This window comes from Pipra filicauda, unplaced genomic scaffold, assembly GCF_003945595.2.
Source record: "Pipra filicauda isolate LSUMZ 115617 unplaced genomic scaffold, ASM394559v2 scaffold312_size1046226_pilon, whole genome shotgun sequence".
NCBI lineage: Eukaryota > Metazoa > Chordata > Aves > Passeriformes > Pipridae > Pipra > Pipra filicauda.
The window spans coordinates 926359-943068 of NW_024104435.1; the positions used below are offsets into that span (position 1 = coordinate 926359).

A 16710-nucleotide genomic window follows, 5' to 3' on the forward strand; every position below is an offset into this window, starting at 1 on the left:
GGACGGGGCTGGAGCCAGGCTGGGAGAGCTGGGGGGGTTCCCCTGGAGAAGAGAAGGCTCCAGGGAGAGCTGAGAGCCCCTGGCAGGGCCTAAAGGGGCTCCAGGAGAGCTGGAGAGGGACTGGGGACAAGGGAAGGAGGGACAGGACACAGGGAATGGCTTTCCCTGTTCAGCCTTCCCGCTCTCGGTCTCTGAAATCATTTCAATGTGATTATTTTGCATTATTTTGCTTGGCTCTGCCGCTTCATCCCAGCCCATGAGGGCTTTGGGGTGCATGGAATTTTCCATGTGCTGGGGTGGCTGGAAGGAGCCTGGAAAAAGGGGGATGAGTTGGGAGTGTCATCGTGTACCACCCCAAAAGCAAAATCCTGTCTCCTTGCCCTGGCATTGGGAAAAAGGAGGATGAGGAAGGGGCTCTGGAGGAGCAGGGGGAGTAGGAAGCTGCTCACAGCTCTTGGATCTCTTCCCAGAAATGCTTGCTGGAAAATGTGGACTCTCCTCCCCAGGTCTGGAGGGAGAGACAGGGAGGTGGTGGGTTCATCCCAGCTCCGGCTCTGGTGTGGGATGTGGGGAATGGGGAGGTGATGGGCTCATCCCAGCTCCTGCCCCAGCCTGGGCTGGGTGGGATGGAGGGAATGGGGAGGTGATGGGCTCATCCCGGCTCCTGCTCCAGCCTGGGCTGGGTGGGATGGAGGGATTGGGGAGGTGATGGGCTCATCCCAGCTCCTGCCCCAGCCTGGGCTGGATGGGATGGAGGGAATGGGGAGGTGATGGGCTCATCCCAGCTCCTGCCCCAGCCTGGGCTGGGTGGGATGGAGGGAATGGGGAGGCAGTGGGCTCCTCCAGTGCTGTTCCACTGCTCCATGTCTCATTTTGGACAGCTTTGGGTCTGATTTGGGGCGTTGTTCCCACTGGTGACTTCCCAGATGGTGCAAATATTCCCATCCTGGGCCTCCGGAGTGGGAGTCCCTTTCTGAGCACCCAAACCACCTGGGCACGGGGATTTTGGCTCTGGCAGGAGCCAAATCCCTCTGGGACCCGACTTCACCGGAACCACCTTTGGGCCAGCCTGTTTTCCTCGGGTCTGCTGGGATAACCCATGCATTCCCATCCCTGGGGTTTCCAGCAGGTCTCCTCCGTGTCTCCAGCGGGGCTGGAAGGCCGGTCCCGTGCAGGCCTGGGATTTGTCTGTGGGATTTATCCCCAGCCCCGTGTGCCCACGCACGTCCCGGCCCTCCAGTGGGATTATCCCAAGCTCTGTCTGTCTCCCTGAGCTCCTTTGGTGCTGATGGGGCTGTTCCTGCCCTGGGGGGGCTCGGGGGGTGCACGAGGGGTCCCTCACGTCCTTCCTGCCTGGGCTCTGTCCACGCAGCCGGCTCGGTTTAGCTTCGCCTTGATCCAGGGCCAAGTTTGGAATACTCAAGATGTATTTTCCAACTTTCCTGGCCCTTGATGTGGTTTTTTTTTGGTCTTCTGGGTGTTTTTTCCCGGGATTGGTCTGTCTGGAACCAGCTGTCCGGGCTGCATTGTCCAAAATCCCCGGTGGGACGAGGTCTCTGCGAGTATCGCTCCGTATTCCTGAAAATCCAAGCGGGACAGGAAGCTGGTGTTGGGGAAAACGTTGGAATTTTCTGTGGTTCTCTCAAATTTATCGCTAATTGCCACTCTATTTATATTTTTAATTGGTTTGTTACTCATCTCCCTGTGACCTTTGGTGGTGGCTGAGTTGGTTTTGCGCTCACACGACTCTCCGTGGGTCGGGTTCGGGGTTGTTTGTTTGGCTGCTGAGCGTTGTCAGGGTTGTTTTTCGTTGGGCTCGGTGAGTCCCGGGCGATGTTTTCCATCCCTGGGGCTGAACGGGGGGTCACTCACTCGGTTGAGGTTTTGGAAAAACCTAAACCTACGCCAAAGATGGAATTCAGCTGGGTCAGATTCCAGAGGTTTTCTGCCTTTTGGGAGACCCGGGTCTGGCTATGGTGGAAGTGAAGCTGTTTGGGGGCAGAGGGGTCAGTGTTCTCCTGGGGAAGAGAAGGCTCCAGGGAGAGCTGAGAGCCCCTGGCAGGGCCTGAAGGGGCTCCAGGAGAGCTGGAGAGGGACTGGGGACAAGGCCTGGAGGGACAGGACACAGGGAATGGCTTCCCAGTGCCAGAGGGCAGGGATGGATGGGATATTGGGAAGGAATTGCTGTCTGGGAGGGTGGGGAGGCCCTGGCCCAGGTTGCCCAGAGAAGCTGTGGCTGCCCCTGGATCCCTGGAAGTGTCCCAGGGCAGGTTGACCGGGGCTTGGAGCAACCTGGGCTGGTGGAAGGTGTCCCTGCCCATGGCAGGGGGTTGGAAAACATGGTCTCTGAAGTCCCTCCCATCCCAAACCATTCCATGATTCTACGATTCTCAGTTTTTCTGGCAGAACAGCAGCAGAGATGAACGTTTGCCTCCTCAAGTCTGAGCAGTTATTCCAAGGCTGGAAACTCCACGTGTGTGGAGTGTGGAATGTGCCAGGCATCTCAGGGAAGTGCACTCCTGCTCCAGCTGGATTTCCCCTCTGCTCCTGTTGGGATGGGGAATTCTCTGCTGTCCCTTCCCCTGAGAGCAGTGTTCCACCTCCCTGCTCCCGGGGGCTGAGCCCTGGCATGGGCAGCAAATGTCACCCTGGGCTGGGACTCCCAGGGTTTGTGCCCATCCTCACATGTTCTCCAGAGGCTGGGCCAGCTCTTCCTGCCTTAAGGAATGAAAATGTGATGTTATGGCTGTTCCTGGAGTTCCTGGATTGTGTCCCTGGCACAGGGCGCCAGTCGGACACGGGCCCTGCCAGCCATCCTGTGTGGGTGCAGAGCATGGCAGGAGCTCGTGGTGCTGAGCTGGATCCAGGGATTCACGGAATCATGGAATCCCTGAGGCTGGAAAAGCCCTCCCAGCCCATGGATCCCCCCTGGGCCCCATCCCCACCTTGTCCCCCAGCCCAGAGCACTGAGTGCCACGGCCAGGCCTTCCTGGGACACCTCCAGGGCTGGGGACTTATCCAAGGATTTCAGTTGAGTTCTTCCTGGAAGCAGGGGATTTTAGGCTTGTGGAAGTTTTCCAGCCTTGTCCTCTGCCCTCCAGGATCCACCTGTAGGGAGGTACCCAGGTGTGGAGCCACGCTGGGACTGCAGGACCTGCCCCGGCTCTGTTGGTTTTGGGTGGAGGAGGAGGAGGTTTGTGCTCCCTTCCCGTCAGGATCTGAGCAGTGTTTCCTTGTCCTTCCCGGCACACAGAGCCTCTGCCACTGACAGGGGTGCCGGATGTGCCTCGGGTTCAGGGAATCATGGAATGCTTTGGGTGGGAACTTCAACACCACCCAGTGCCACCCTGCCATGGGCAGGGACACCTTCCACCAGCCCAGGTTGCTCCAAGCCCCGTCCAGCCTGGCCTTGGACACTTCCAGGGATCCAGGGGCAGCCACAGCTTCTCTGGGCAACCTGGGCCAGGGCCTGCCCACCCTCCCAACCAGCAATTCCTTCCCAATATCCCATCTAAATCTCCTGTCTTTAGCTAAAACCCCTGGGATAATCCGGGAAGAGCCTCATGCCCTGCTGATCCTCAGGAGCCAGCCCGGGATCACCGGTCCCAGCTCCTGGCACAGCCGGAGCCGAGCGGGGTCGGCAGCTGGGACTGGGCTTGGGATCGGGCTGGGAGCAGCTCCAGGTGCCTGGAATATCCTGAACTGCCAGGGACCCCCAAGGACCATCCAGTCCAACCCCTGGCCCTGCCCAGGATACCCCAGCGATCCCCCCCTGTGCCTGAGCTCTGGCAGCCTTGGGGCCGTGCCCATTCCCTGGGGGAATTCCCTGTTCAGTGCCCACCCCCCTCTGGGGGAAGGGCCTCTCCTCTGGGGCCGGTGCCATTCCCGGTCACCTCCGTGACCTCCTGCAGAGTTCCCAGATAATCCGTGTGTGGAGGGCGAGGTGGGTTTGGGGGGTCTGGCTGTTGGTGGGGTGGGTCAGGAGCTGTAGCAGGAGCTGCCAGGGACACGCTAATCCCAGTAATCCCCTGGCTGTGCTCAGGGCTGGTGGCGCTTGGATTCCCATCTCCCTGCTCATTCCCAAGGATTAGAGGTGAGAAGCCATCCCGGGTCACGGGGGCAGGAGTGGGACTGTGGCTGGGCTCCGGCTCCCTGTGCCGTGGGATTTGGGGGCAGCAGAGGTGGGATTTGGGGGCAGCAGGGGTGGGATTTGGGGGCAGCAGGGGTGGGATTTGGGGGCAGCAGGGTCTGCATTCCCGGGCCTGGGCAGGGCACAGCTCCTCTCCAGGCTGTGGGGTCAGGTTGGAGGGACAGCTCCGTGTCCTGGCACTGCCGGTGCTCCGTGGGACAGGAACTGCTGCCCTGGAACCACAACGGGCTTCACCTGCTCAGAACTTGCCCTGGCTCGCGGGGAAATGCCGAGGAGGAAGCTGAAGGCTCGAGGGGGAGAATCACTTCCCCATCCCGGAGCAGTCTGTGATCAGTTTGATGGGGTTTCAGTTCCCCTTGGCATCGGCCCCTTCCCCCTCCGGGCTGGGCTGGCTCACTCTGAGAGGTTCCTGCGGGAGCTGCCTCGCTCCTCCTGCACCCTTCCCACTGCCCCGGGACAGGCACATCCCTGGGGAGGGTCCTCCCTCACCGGGGGGATTCCCTTCTGCTCCACAAATCCTGTGAGGAGCGGCCGAGGGAGCTGGGAAGGGTCTGGAGCAGCAGGAGGGGCTGAGGGAGCTGGGGGGGCTCATCCTGGAGCAAAGGAGGCTCAGGGGGGACCTTCTGGCTCTGCAAGTCCCTGCCAGGAGGGGGGAGCCGGGGGGGGTCGGGCTCTGCTGCCAGGGAACAAGGGACAGGCCAAGGGGAAACGGCCTCAGGCTGGGCCAGGGGAGGGTCAGGTTGGGGCTGAGGAGGAATTTGTTGCTGGAAAGGGTGGGGAGGCCTTGGCAGGGGCTGCCCAGGGAGGTTTGGAGTCACTGGGCTCAGTGATCTCAGAGGACTGTTCCCCTGTGTTCACAGGATCATGGGATCATTAAGGTTGGAAAAGCCACTGGGTCCAACTGTCCCCAGCACTGCCAAGGCCACCACTGACCATGTCCCCAAGTGCCACATCCACAGGGCTTGGAAATCCCTCCAGGGATGGGGAATCCCCCCTGCCCTGGGCAGCCCCTTCCAATGCCTGACCACCCTTTCCAGGAGGAATTTTCCTGACCCTCCTCTGGCCCAGCTTGAGGCCGTTTCCTCTTGTCCTGTCACTTGTTCCCTGGGAGCAGAGCCCGACTCCTGCCCCCCTTCTCCCTCCTCCTGTTGGGGAGTTGGAGAGTGTTGGGATCATTTCCTCCATTCCAACACTCAACAGGAGTCCCTTGGTAGCTCTGGTGCTGCCAACCCCGCTGAGGCCCCTGTGGAATCTGACCTGATTCCCACTCCTGTATCCCGGATCTGGCAGTTTGTGGTGTTGTCCCTCCCTGCACAGTTTCCCCTCTGGATGTGCCACACTCCGGGGGCAGCTCCGGCCCTTCGGCCGCCTCCTGAGTGGGACACTGGGAACAAAAGCTCCTTCTGCGGCTGTGGGAGATGTTGATCCTGGCAGGCTCTGGATGGAAATGATCTCTGTGGGGTCGAGACAAACTGAGCCAGTGCTTAGATCATTCCTTCTGCCCTGGCAGGATGGAATGGGGAGGGACTTGGGCACCCGTGTGTGATCCGTGAGGAACAGCCCGGGCTGGGATTTGGATTTTGGGGTTTCCCTCTGTCCTTGGCTGCCCTGCAGGGAACTGCCTGGCACAGACAGGAGAGGGGCTGGCACTGAGCCCTTTTGTCCTGGAATTGAAGCTGGTTCCATTCTCTGCTGTGTCTGGGGCTGGATCTTGCTCCTGCTGTCCCTCTGCATGCGTTTGCCAGTTGGGAACAGCTCTGCCCTGGAGCCAGGCTGGGAGAGCTGGGGGGGTTCCCCTGGAGAAGAGAAGGCTCCAGGGAGAGCTGAGAGCCCCTGGCAGGGCCTAAAGGGGCTCCAGGAGAGCTGGAGAGGGACTGGGGACAAGGCCTGGAGGGACAGGACACAGGGAATGGCTTCCCAGTGCCAGAGGGTAGGGAGAGATGGGATATTGGGAAGGAATTGCTGGTTGGGAGGGTGGGCAGGCCCTGGCCCATGTTGCCCAGAGAAGCTGTGGCTGCCCCTGGATCCCTGGAAGTGTCCAAGGGCAGGCTGGACGGGGCTTGGAGCAACCTGGGCTGGTGGAAGGTGTCCCTGCCCATGGCAGGGTGGGACTAGGTGGGCCTTAAGGTCCTTTCCAACCCAAAGCATTCCATAATTCCCACCTATTTTTCCCTGCAGTTTCCCTCCCAGGTGGTTGTCAGGACCCACCATCAAACGCACCCTGCTCCCTCCCAGCTCCATCCCATCCCTCCTGGGGCCCTTTTCCCTCTGCTCTGCTCTTGTGCTCTGGGAAATGTGTCGGAAACGAGTTTAAAAGGAGGTGATGCCTAATGGGAAAACGCTCTGGATGACTGGAAAAGAGACCTAAAGGTGCTGATTAAGGAAGAGGCAGTAATTAATGAGGTGGGTGGGTGGCAGTGCCAGCCTGGCATGGCCAGGCATGAACCCCGGGATCCAGAGGGATCCCAGCAGCAAGGGTGGAAGGGAATGGCCAGAGCTGGGGCAGGCTGGGACCCCCCAGGGCAGGAGGGGCTGTGGGAGGGGGGTCCTGAGGGATCAGTGGGTTCCAGGGCAGGAGGGGCTGTGGGAGGGGGGTCCTGAGGGATCAGTAGGTTCCAGGGCAGGAGGGGCTGTGGGAGGGGGATCCCAAGGGATCAGTGGGTTCCAGGGCAGGAGGGGCTGTGGGAGGGGGATCCCAAGGGATCAGTGGGTTCCAGGGCAGGAGGGGCTGTGGGAGCAGCCCGGGCTGTTTTTAGGCCGTGGGTAAACGTTGGCAGCCCTGTAATTATGCCCCGGGGTGCCAGTGCAGGGGGGTGATGGCTCCCCTGGGAAGCAACTGGAATTTGGCATCAGGTAAAAATAGAAGAGGTTCCTCCCCAAAACACTTTTAGCAGCTCTGGTCACGCGGAGCCGCGGCCGGACACGGCCATGGAGCTCCGGATGGGCATCGGGATCCTCATCCCGGGGGACTGAGCCACAGCACCCACCCCGGGCCAGGGTGTGGAGTCAGTCATGGAATGGGTTGGGCAGGAAGGGACCTCAAAGCCCATCCAGTGCCACCCCTACCATGGGCAGGGACACCTTCCACCAGCCCAGGTTGCTCCAAGCTCCGTCCAACCTGGCCTTGGACACTTCCAGGGATCCAGGGGCAGCCACAGATGCTCTGGGCAACCTGGGCCAGTCCCTCTCCACCCTCCCAGCCAGCAATTCCTTCCCAATATCCCACCCATCCCTGCCCTCTGGCAGTGGGAAGCCATTCCCTGTGTCCTGTCCCTCCATGCCTTGTCCAAAGCCCCACTCCACCTGGCAAACAGGATTCTCCAGGAACTTTCACTGAAATGATGGATTTTGAGTTGTGCTTTGTACTGATTTGGGAGTTTCAGTCCCAAACCCACCCAGGCTGTGCAGTCTGAGCTGGGCAAAGCTGTTTTCCACGAGGTTTGGGTCAGGGAGAGCCGTGCTGTGCTTCCAGGAGCGGGATGGGGGATCTGTGCCCACTCATCCCCTGCCCCAGGGTGTGAGGCCATCACCTCCATGGTGGGCACCAGCCTGAGCAGCAGGGAGGCACCAGGGCAGGGTCAGGTTGGATACTGGGAAAATTCCTTCTGGAAAGGGCTGTCCAGCCCTGGCACAGCTGCCCAGGGCAGGGGGGAGTCCCCATCCCTGGGGGGATTTCCAAGCCCTGTGGATGTGGCACTTGGGGACAGGGGTCGGTGGTGGCCTTGGCAGAGCTGGGGGAGAGTTGGACTCAGTGGGCCCAGAGGGATTTTCCAGCCTAAATGATTCCATGTTTCCACGCAGCTTCCACCTCTCCAGATCACTCCTGGTCCCTCCTGGCTTGAAGGAACCCCCTTGGACAACCATCCCACCTTCTCCCAGGCACTGTCACCTGGACGCTTTTCATAGAATCCCAGAGGATTTGGGGTCACCTGGGGTCCCCTAAAGCAGCTCCTGGGCCCTCAGCTTGTCACAGTTTTCCTGGAGGGATCTCTGGCCCTGGGCTGGAAGAGCCGTGGGGCCCAGCCCCGTGTGAGGGGTGGTTTGGGGGCCCTGGGGCCGTGTCACCCCAGGGATTTGTGGAAGGTTTCCTGTCCCAGCAGCGGCTCGGGGTGAGCCGGTGGCAGCTGCGGAGCCTTATCTGTGTCCTGCTGCCAGGCCCCCTCCGGGCCCGCAGCGCTTTCCTGGGACAGCTCTCGGAAACAGGCGGGTTTTTTTTTTTGTTTAATTACTTCCTCTTCTGCCTTAATGTTTCTAAAGATAAACACGGCTCTCCCTTGGCACCGGATCAAGGAACAGCCGGGCTGTGCCAGGGACTCCGCTCCGTACGGGAATGTGCCGTGCCCGCTCTGCAGCCCCGCCGGAGCCGGTGGGAAATCTGTCACCCCCTGCCAGGACAGGACTGATTCCACACGGAGCTGTTCCCTCCTTCACCAAGCGTTCCCAGATCCCGGGATCTTCCCTGACCCTCTGGGGCGTGTGTTGAGTGTCATCCCGAAAGCGCCGTGTGTGGCCAGGAGCAGCATCCGCTGCGTGGGGACATCCGAGTGGATCTTCCCGCAGGATCCGGGGCGATGGGAGAGCGGAGAACCCCACATTCCACAGGCCCACGGGGGTTTTTCGGCCAGAAGGGGTTTGCCAGCATTCCTGATCCCATGAGGCTGCACCTCCGGGTCCTGGCAGGGTACCTGGTGCTGCCCCAGGGGTCCCACACAACCAGGGGAGATGGGATCTCTCTGACACTTCTCATCCTTAATTTCAGAGGGATTAGGAAGAGGTCTGAGGAATAATGACAGCTCAGGGACAGGGGCCCCGGGCCAGGGCTGGTGTGACAGAGCGGTGAGAGCCCTGCAGGGGGATCAGCTCTGTCCTCTCTTTCACCTGCTTCACTTAACTGCCTGTAAACACCTCGTCATCGTGGGGCTCATCCAGAGCCTCACGTGGGAGTGCCGGAATTGCCCTGCCGGGAATGACAGCCGGGAATTGCCGTACTGGGAATGTGCCCTGGTCCCAGCCCCCCGTGCCAGCCGGGCAGTGCCGTCCCCGCCGAGTCTGCTCGAGGATGTTGTAACTGGGAGTGAGTGACCCCGGGCTGGCTGTGCCTCCTCTGGGAAGCCTTCCGTGGCTGGAAGGAGTGTTTCCAGCCGGGAGCTGGTTGGGATTGCATTGCATGCAGACAGTGCCTCGTCACCCAGCTCCCGTTCCACCCGGCCCAAGCTGTTTGTGTCTGATCGTTATCGGCCCTGTTTACAGAGTCAGGCACGTCCTCACCCATCACCGGGGCCAGCACTAAACACGGAAAGAGGCTGCCTGTCCTTAATTTGCCCCTTTTTTTTAGCTGTGGTCAGGGTAGGAGTTGGTGTTCCAGGCCTGACTTGTCTCTTTGCAGAGAGTTTTGCTCCGAGTCCCATCCAAGGCCCCCTGGCAGAGCCGAAGGTGTCGGTGTCACCCTGATCCTGCCCTGCCCACCTGCAGCCACCTGGAGTTCCTGCTGCCTGGGAAAGGGTGTTGTCCCTGCCCAAGCACCTTGTCCCGTGGAATTGCACTAGAACCTGGAGTGAGTGGGTTGTTATTCCTTGGGATTATTCACTCACCTGCCGTGCTGTCCCTGTGCCAGGGGGGCATAGTGGCTGTGCCCACAGCAGGGATGTGGCCTCGGGGGCAGCCCAAGGGGACAGTGGGATTCCAGTAAGTGCCATCTCAGGAGGAATTTGTTGCTGGAAAGGGTGGTGAGGCCTTGGCAGGGGCTGCCCAGGGAGGTTTGGAGTGCCCATCCCTGGAGGTGTCCCAGGAAGGCCTGGCCGTGGCACTCAGTGCTCTGGGCTGGGGGACAAGGTGGGGATGGGGCCCAGGGGGGATCCATGGGCTGGGAGGGCTTTTCCAACCTCAGGGATCCTGGGATTCATGGACACATGGCAGCAAAGTCCCTCCTCACACCGGTGGGTGGCACAGGGAGCTGCCAGCACCCACCGTTGGTGCTGGTGGGGTCTGGGCTGTCCCCCCCGTGCCGGGGGGACCCTGCTCGTGGCCAGGTGTGGGGACAAGGACTGTCCCCTCTCACCCTGGGCTGGGTGGGCTTTCCCTGGAGGCAGCCGTGGGGCCGTGGCGTGGCCGGAGCAGTGGGACAGCCTCGACCCTCACACAGGCCTTTTGTTCCCCTCCATAGCAAAGCCATTCTTGGTGCTCCTTTCGGGACTACGTGAGGAGGGAACAGTGCCTGCATTGTCCCGGGGCACACACTCGCAGTGTTGTTCTGGGCGGCCCTGCTGGGGCTGGGGGGGCTCTGGGGTGGGGATGGCTCCGGCCCTGCTCCGGCCTTATTCCTGTCCTCTTAATCCCCCAGAGCTTCTCCTGCTCTCCGTGAGGGAGGAGCTGGAACATCCCAGCTCTGCCCTCCCTCCGGTGTTGGCTCCCGGGGAGCAGGAGGGCTGAGCGGTGCTCCGGCCGGCCGGGACACCTCTGAGGATCGTGGAATGCTTTGGGTGGGAAGGGACCTTAAAGCCCATCCAGTGCCACCCCCTGCCATGGGCAGGGACACCTTCCACTGGCCCAGGTTGCTCCAAGCCCCGTCCAACCTTTGGCACTCGGGATGGGGCTCATCCCACCCCGTGGTTGATGCAATCGCTCCCACTTCTTGCGGAGCAGTTCCCAGGCTGTGACGGGGCTGCCTCGGGGTTACGTGGATCTACGTGGATCTACGTGGATCCTGCCCCGTGCCAGGAGCTCCATTAGTGACCTGCTGGGGCTGGGCCTCGTTGGCCTCTGCTGGAGCAGCTCCAGCTGTTTGGGGTTGTGGCACCGAGCGCTCTTGGCAGGAGCTCCTGGCCCCGGGCAGGCCGTGTGGCCTCGTGCCTGGTGGCTTTGCAAGGAGCCACCTCGGTGACTCCAGGCAGGGCTTTGGAGCACGAAGGGTTTTAGGGTGCTTTAAAACTGCTAAATTTGTCAATGATTTCTGCGCTGAGGCAGCGAGAAGCTCTCAGCTAATGATGATTCAAAGCAGGGATGAGGCTGAGCCCGTCTGGGGGGAGCTGGAAAATCACTGGTGGTGTGAAATGAGCATTTTGGAAATAATTTGATGTGTCTGAAGTAGTTGAATGTTTCTGAAGTGACCCCCCACCCTGTCCTGGCCGAGCTGACACCTTTGGGGCTGGTGACACAGCCGGGGGGAGGGAAGGGTGAAGCACATCTTGCTCCTGTGGTGAGGACTTAGAATCAAAGGATCATGGAATGGTTTGGGTGGGAAGGGACCTTAAAGCCCATCCAGTCCCAGCCCCTGCCAGGGGCAAGGACACCTTCCATTATCCTGGGTTGCTCCAAGCCCTGTCCAACCTGCCCTTGGACACTTCCAGGAATGGGGCAGCCAGTGTTGAGCTGTGTTGGCTGAGCTTTGTGTTCCCCTGGATGATATCATCCCAAATTTCCGAGGTTTGGGCTGTGGGAGTCGTGTCTGAGCCTGCAGAGGCCCCCCTGTTCCTGGGCACTGGCTGGACTGGTGGTCCCGTGCCGTGGTGTCGGTCACTGGGAGCGGAGGGTGTCGGGTGGGAGGGGTGGGACAGGACTCCTTCCGAACAAGGAAAAGTTTTGCCTCAAACCCACGTGCAAACCCCTGGCTCTCCATCACCCTGGCTCTGCAGGGAAGGGCTGGAGAAGCTGCAGCACGGCCGGTTCCTCGCGGGCCAGGCCCTGTGGTGTCCCTGGAGCAGGACCTGGCTGTGGGACCGGGATGGGCTGGGGCCACGGGGAGCGTTCCAGGGAAGGTGGAACCTCTCTGTGGGGTCCAGGAACACTCCAGACCCCGGAGATGGAGCCCTGGCTCGGTCTGTGCGTGGTGTTGGGGCTGAGCTGCCGTTGTCACATCATTTAAGGGGCGCTGGGAGCGAGGGAAGCGCCGGGAGCCGCTGGCGTGGCCGTGACCCCCGGCCGTGACCCCCGGCCATGGCAGGGGCCGTTCTCGCCGTGCCAGCGCTCCCGGCGGGGTCATCCTGCGGCTGAGAGTTTAACTTTGTGCTTATTTAGAACTTCCTGCATTGCAATAACATCCCGTAAACTTCCCGGTGCAGCCGGTGGGGACGGGGCCAGGGGCGGGGACAGGCTCCCCCAGGTGTCACCCCCGGGCCTGCCGGAGCAGGAAGGGAAACAGGGAGCCAGGCAGCTGCGTGGAGGCCGAGGTTCACAGGCACACGTGCTTTCCCAGGAATCTCGGCCGGGAAAGCAGGAGAATGGATGGGGCAGGTCCAGTTCCCCCTGGCAGGAAGGGACGCGCCGATCCCACAGCCCGATAGGGCCCTGCCTGTGCTGAATGCTGGGAAGTGGGAAGGCTGGGATCAGGCTGCCCCAGGAGCAGCTGAGGGAAGCACCGGGAGGTTGTCCGGGATCCCTGAGTCAGGCTGTTTGTTGGTGACAGTCCCTAAAATCAGGATGTACCTGCCTGCAGGTGGCTGAATGGCGTGGGAGCACTTGGCTCTGGGAAAACCCCAGGAGTCAAGTTTCCTTTGGCTCTCTGCAGCTCTTGGAATGAGCCCAGAAACACCCCCCCTGCTGTGTCCTGGGCAGGGCAGGGGGGGATTCTGCCCCTCTACCCCCTCAGGGGAGACACCCCCCCCTGCAGAGCTGCTCCAGCCCTGGGAACAACAGCAGGAGGACGTGGAGCTGCTGCAGAGAGTCCAGAGGAGGCCCCGGAGCTGCTGCCAGGGCTGGAGCCCCTCTGCTCTGGAGCCAGGCTGGGAGAGCTGGGGGGGTTCCCCTGGAGAAGAGAAGGCTCCAGGGAGAGCTGAGAGCCCCTGGCAGGGCCTGAAGGGGCTCCAGGAGAGCTGGAGAGGGACTGGGGACAAGGCCTGGAGGGACAGGACACAGGGAATGGCTTCCCAGTGCCAGAGGGCAGGGAGAGATGGGATATTGGGAAGGAATTGCTGTCTGAGAGGGTGGGCAGGCCCTGGCCCAGGGTGCCCAGAGAAGCTGTGGCTGCCCCTGGATCCCTGGAAGTGTCCCAGGGCAGGTTGGACAGGGCTTGGAGCAACCTGGGCTGGTGGAAGGTGTCCCTGCCCATGGCAGGGGGTGGGGCTGGATGGGCTTTAAGGTCCCTCCTGTCCCAACCCATCCCATGACTCTGGGATCTTGGATCTGTTTCCCCTGTGGATGTGCCAGCGGAGCTGCGTGCGCTCGTGGCAGGACTGGAGTGAGCCAATGTGGAGGGCACAGGTTGGAGCCATCAGAGCCATAATCCTGACCCGTGGATCTAAAGGGATTTTCCTGTCTGGAGCTTGAGCCGGGCCCTTGGCCCCGGGAGCAGGAGCCCTTGCCCGGGGTGTGAGGAGCAGGGCTGTGCTGTGGGAGCACACGGCCGGCGGGTCTGGTTAACCCCGTCCTTGTCTCTGTGTCTGCCCAGCTTGGCTCTGACCTTTCCATTTTGGGCCTCGGGCTATAAATGGCACCTTTCCCGCTGCCCTGTCCTGCTAAATCCAGCTGTGGCTGCCGGGCGGGGAGCGGGGCCCCGGGGACGCGGCCGCGCTCCCAAAATAGCCCTTTGGGGCTGCGCTGCTCCTGTTCCCGGCCCCATCGGCTGTTCCGTGGCCAGGACCCGGCTCCCAAATCCAGCAGGCGTGGGAGAGGCCCTGGGTGGTCCCCTGGATGATGCACTGGATGTGATAATCCCTCAGCGGCTCTGGAAGGGGCTGGAGTAGCCGCCCTTGCTCCGTCACAGGCTGCCTGTGTTCATGGCTGTGCCACACTCCTCGGGATCTCTGATCCACAGCTCGATCCATGAGCAGCATCACTGCTGGAAGGGCATGGCCAGTGTGGAAGTGCCTCCCCAGCCTGGCAGCTCCTGGAGGTGGCTCAGCCGTTGCCTCAGGCTGTCCAAGGAGCCTCTGCCCCTGGAACCCTTTCCATGCTGTCCGGGCCAACTGCGTTGGGAAACAGCAGCATTTAGTGTTTGGGTCGGTGTGGGCTGGGGGGCAGGTGAGGGCGGGAATGCTCCCAGTGCTCCCAGTGCTCCCAGTGCTCCCTGCACAGCGTGGCACCACAAAGCCACGGGGCAGCAGGAGCTGCAGGGAAGCCAAAGGCAAAGGCGAGGGCAGGATGCAGTTGTTTGGGAAAGGCCGAGTGCCAGGCTGGAGATAAGGAGCAGGGAATTCCACTGGACCCGGGGTTTGGGATCCCTGTGGGGTGTGTGATCCCTGTCAGGGTGTGTTATCCCTGTCCATGTGTGTGATCCCTGTCCATGTGTGTGATCCCTGTCAGGTGTGGGATCCCTGTCTTGTGATCCCTGTCCATGTGTGTGATCCCTGTCAGGTGTGTGATCCCTGTCCATGTGTGTGATCCCTGTCAGGTGTGTGATCCCTGTCCGGGTGTGTGATCCCTGTCAGGTGTGTGATCCCTGTCCATGTGTGTGATCCCTGTTGGGGTGTGTGATCCCTGTTGGGGTGTGTGATCCCTGTTGGGGTGTGTGATCCCTGTCAGGGTGTGTGATCCCTGTCCATATGTGTGATCCCTGTCAGGTGTGTGATCCCTGTCAGGGTGTGTGATCTGATCCCTGTGGGGTGTGTGATCCCTGTGGGATGTGTGATCCCTGTCCATGTGTGTGATCCCTGTCCATATGTGTGATCCTTGTCAGGGTGTGTGATCCCTGTCAGGGTGTGTGATCTGATCCCTGTGGGGTGTGTGATCCCTGTGGGATGTGTGATCCCTGTCCATGTGTGTGATCCCTGTCCATGTGTGTGATCCCTGTCGGGGTGTGTGATCCCTGTCAGGTGTGTGATCCCTGTCCATGTGTGTGATCCCTGTTGGGGTGTGTGATCCCTGTTGAGGTGTGTGATCCCTGTTGAGGTGTGTGATCCCTGTCAGGGTGTGTGATCCCTGTTGGGTGTGTGATCCCTGTCCATGTGTGTGATCCCTGTGGGGGTGTGATCCCTGTCCATGTGTGTGATCCCTGTGGGGTGTGTGATCCCTGTGGGGTGTGTGATCCCTGTGGGGTGTGTGATCCCTGTCCATGTGTGTGATCCCTGTGGGGTGTGTGATCCCTGTCCATGTGTGTGATCCCTGTGTGGTGTGATCCCTGTCCATGTGTGTGATCCCTGTCCATGTGTGTGATCCCTGTCAGGGTGTGTGATCCCTGTGTGGTGTGATCCCTGTGGGGGTGTGATCCCTGTCCATGTGTGTGATCCCTGTCCATGTGTGTGATCCCTGTCCATGTGTGTGATCCCTGTGTGGTGTGATCCCTGTGGGGTGTGTGATCCCTGTCCATGTGTGTGATCCCTGTGTGGTGTGATCCCTGTCCATGTGTGTGATCCCTGTCCATGTGTGTGATCCCTGTCCATGTGTGTGATCCCTGTGGGTGTGTGATCCCTGTCCATGTGTGTGATCCCTGTGTGGTGTGATCCCTGTGGGGTGTGTGATCCCTGTCCATGTGTGTGATCCCTGTCCATGTGTGTGATCCCTGTTGGTGTCACGAGGGAGGAGGCCTGGCCTGGCCCGTGACCGGAGCTGCTGCCCCGCGGCCCTGGTGCTCCTCAGATAACGCACCGGGAACTGTTTGCTCCCGGATCCCTTGGAATTGCTGCTCTTCCCTGCTGGGGTGGGCAGTGCCACCGTGCCTGTGGGACGGGCTGGGGTCTCTCCTGTGCTGCCTGTGTCCGTGGAGGGCTGACGTGGTGCTGGAATATCCCAGTGTTGCTTCCAGCCTGGCATTCCCAGAGGTGGCTGTGCCAGCAGGGGTTCCTGCTGCCTGCTCTCTAATCCCAGTGTTGCTTCCAGCCTGGCATTCCGGGGGGCTGGCAGTCCTCTAATCCCTCTCTTGTCTGCAGGGAGCGGGGATGGACAGGGACAGATCCTCCAGCGCTTCCCGGAGAAGGACTGGGAGGACAACCCCTTCCCACAGGGCATCGAGCTGGTGAGTCACTGTCCCTGGGGACCCTGGGGTGACACCGGGGTGGGTGACACGGGGACACATCCCACAGGGTCTGATGGGGGGAGGGGTTCCCACCTGCCCCCAGTGCAGCTCCAGAACACTCTGGAAATGGTGGGATCCAGCGTGCTGGCTCCTCTCCCTGCCTCTGTGCTCCCCCTCCTCCTCTGGGCTCAGCTGCTGGGGGTGCTGGAATGTTTCCTGGAGGAGCCAGGGATGCAGCCTCACCAGCGTGGTCAGGCCCTTCCCGGTGCCTTGCCCCCTCTGAGCAGGGGCAATCCCGAGGAGCTGCTGGGACCTGGATCCCTGATCCCTCCCAGGGCTCCGGACACGGTCACCAGCTGTCCCCAGAGTCCTTTGGGATCAGCTCAGTGCCGGGTCATTCCCAGAACGTGGCACACCCAGCTGGATGTGGTGCTTCATGGGATCCTCCAAACCAGGAGAGTGGGATCGTTCCCCTTGTTTGCTAAATTGGAATGGAAGCTCTTCCCAAGTGCTGTGCTGTGCCCTGGTGCTCTGAGGACTCCGAGGGAGAGGAGCTGGAGCTCCACTGCCAGCGACAGGACAGACCCCAGACTGAGCCCCCCCGAGGCTGCTCCGCTCCCCTCTGCACTTTGTGGGATCATGGAATCATTTAGGCTGGAAAATCCTCTGGGCCCAC

The 16710-nt window shown here is 61.2% G+C and overlaps 1 protein-coding gene across 4 annotated transcripts in view; it reads left to right on the top strand.

Annotated features, from left to right (window-relative positions):
• The first annotated feature begins 457 nt into the window (after positions 1 to 457).
• Positions 458 to 16710, top strand: part of SBF1 (SET binding factor 1) — a 49456-nt gene continuing 33203 nt past the window's right edge. For all 4 annotated transcript variants that reach the window (XM_039383500.1, XM_039383502.1, XM_039383501.1 and 1 more), the window contains exons 1-2: positions 458 to 506; positions 15949 to 16034. In XM_039383500.1, coding sequence (XP_039239434.1) covers positions 473 to 506; positions 15949 to 16034 — 120 coding nt within the window. In that variant the 5' untranslated portion in view covers positions 458 to 472. The remainder of the gene's footprint in view (positions 507 to 15948; positions 16035 to 16710) is intronic.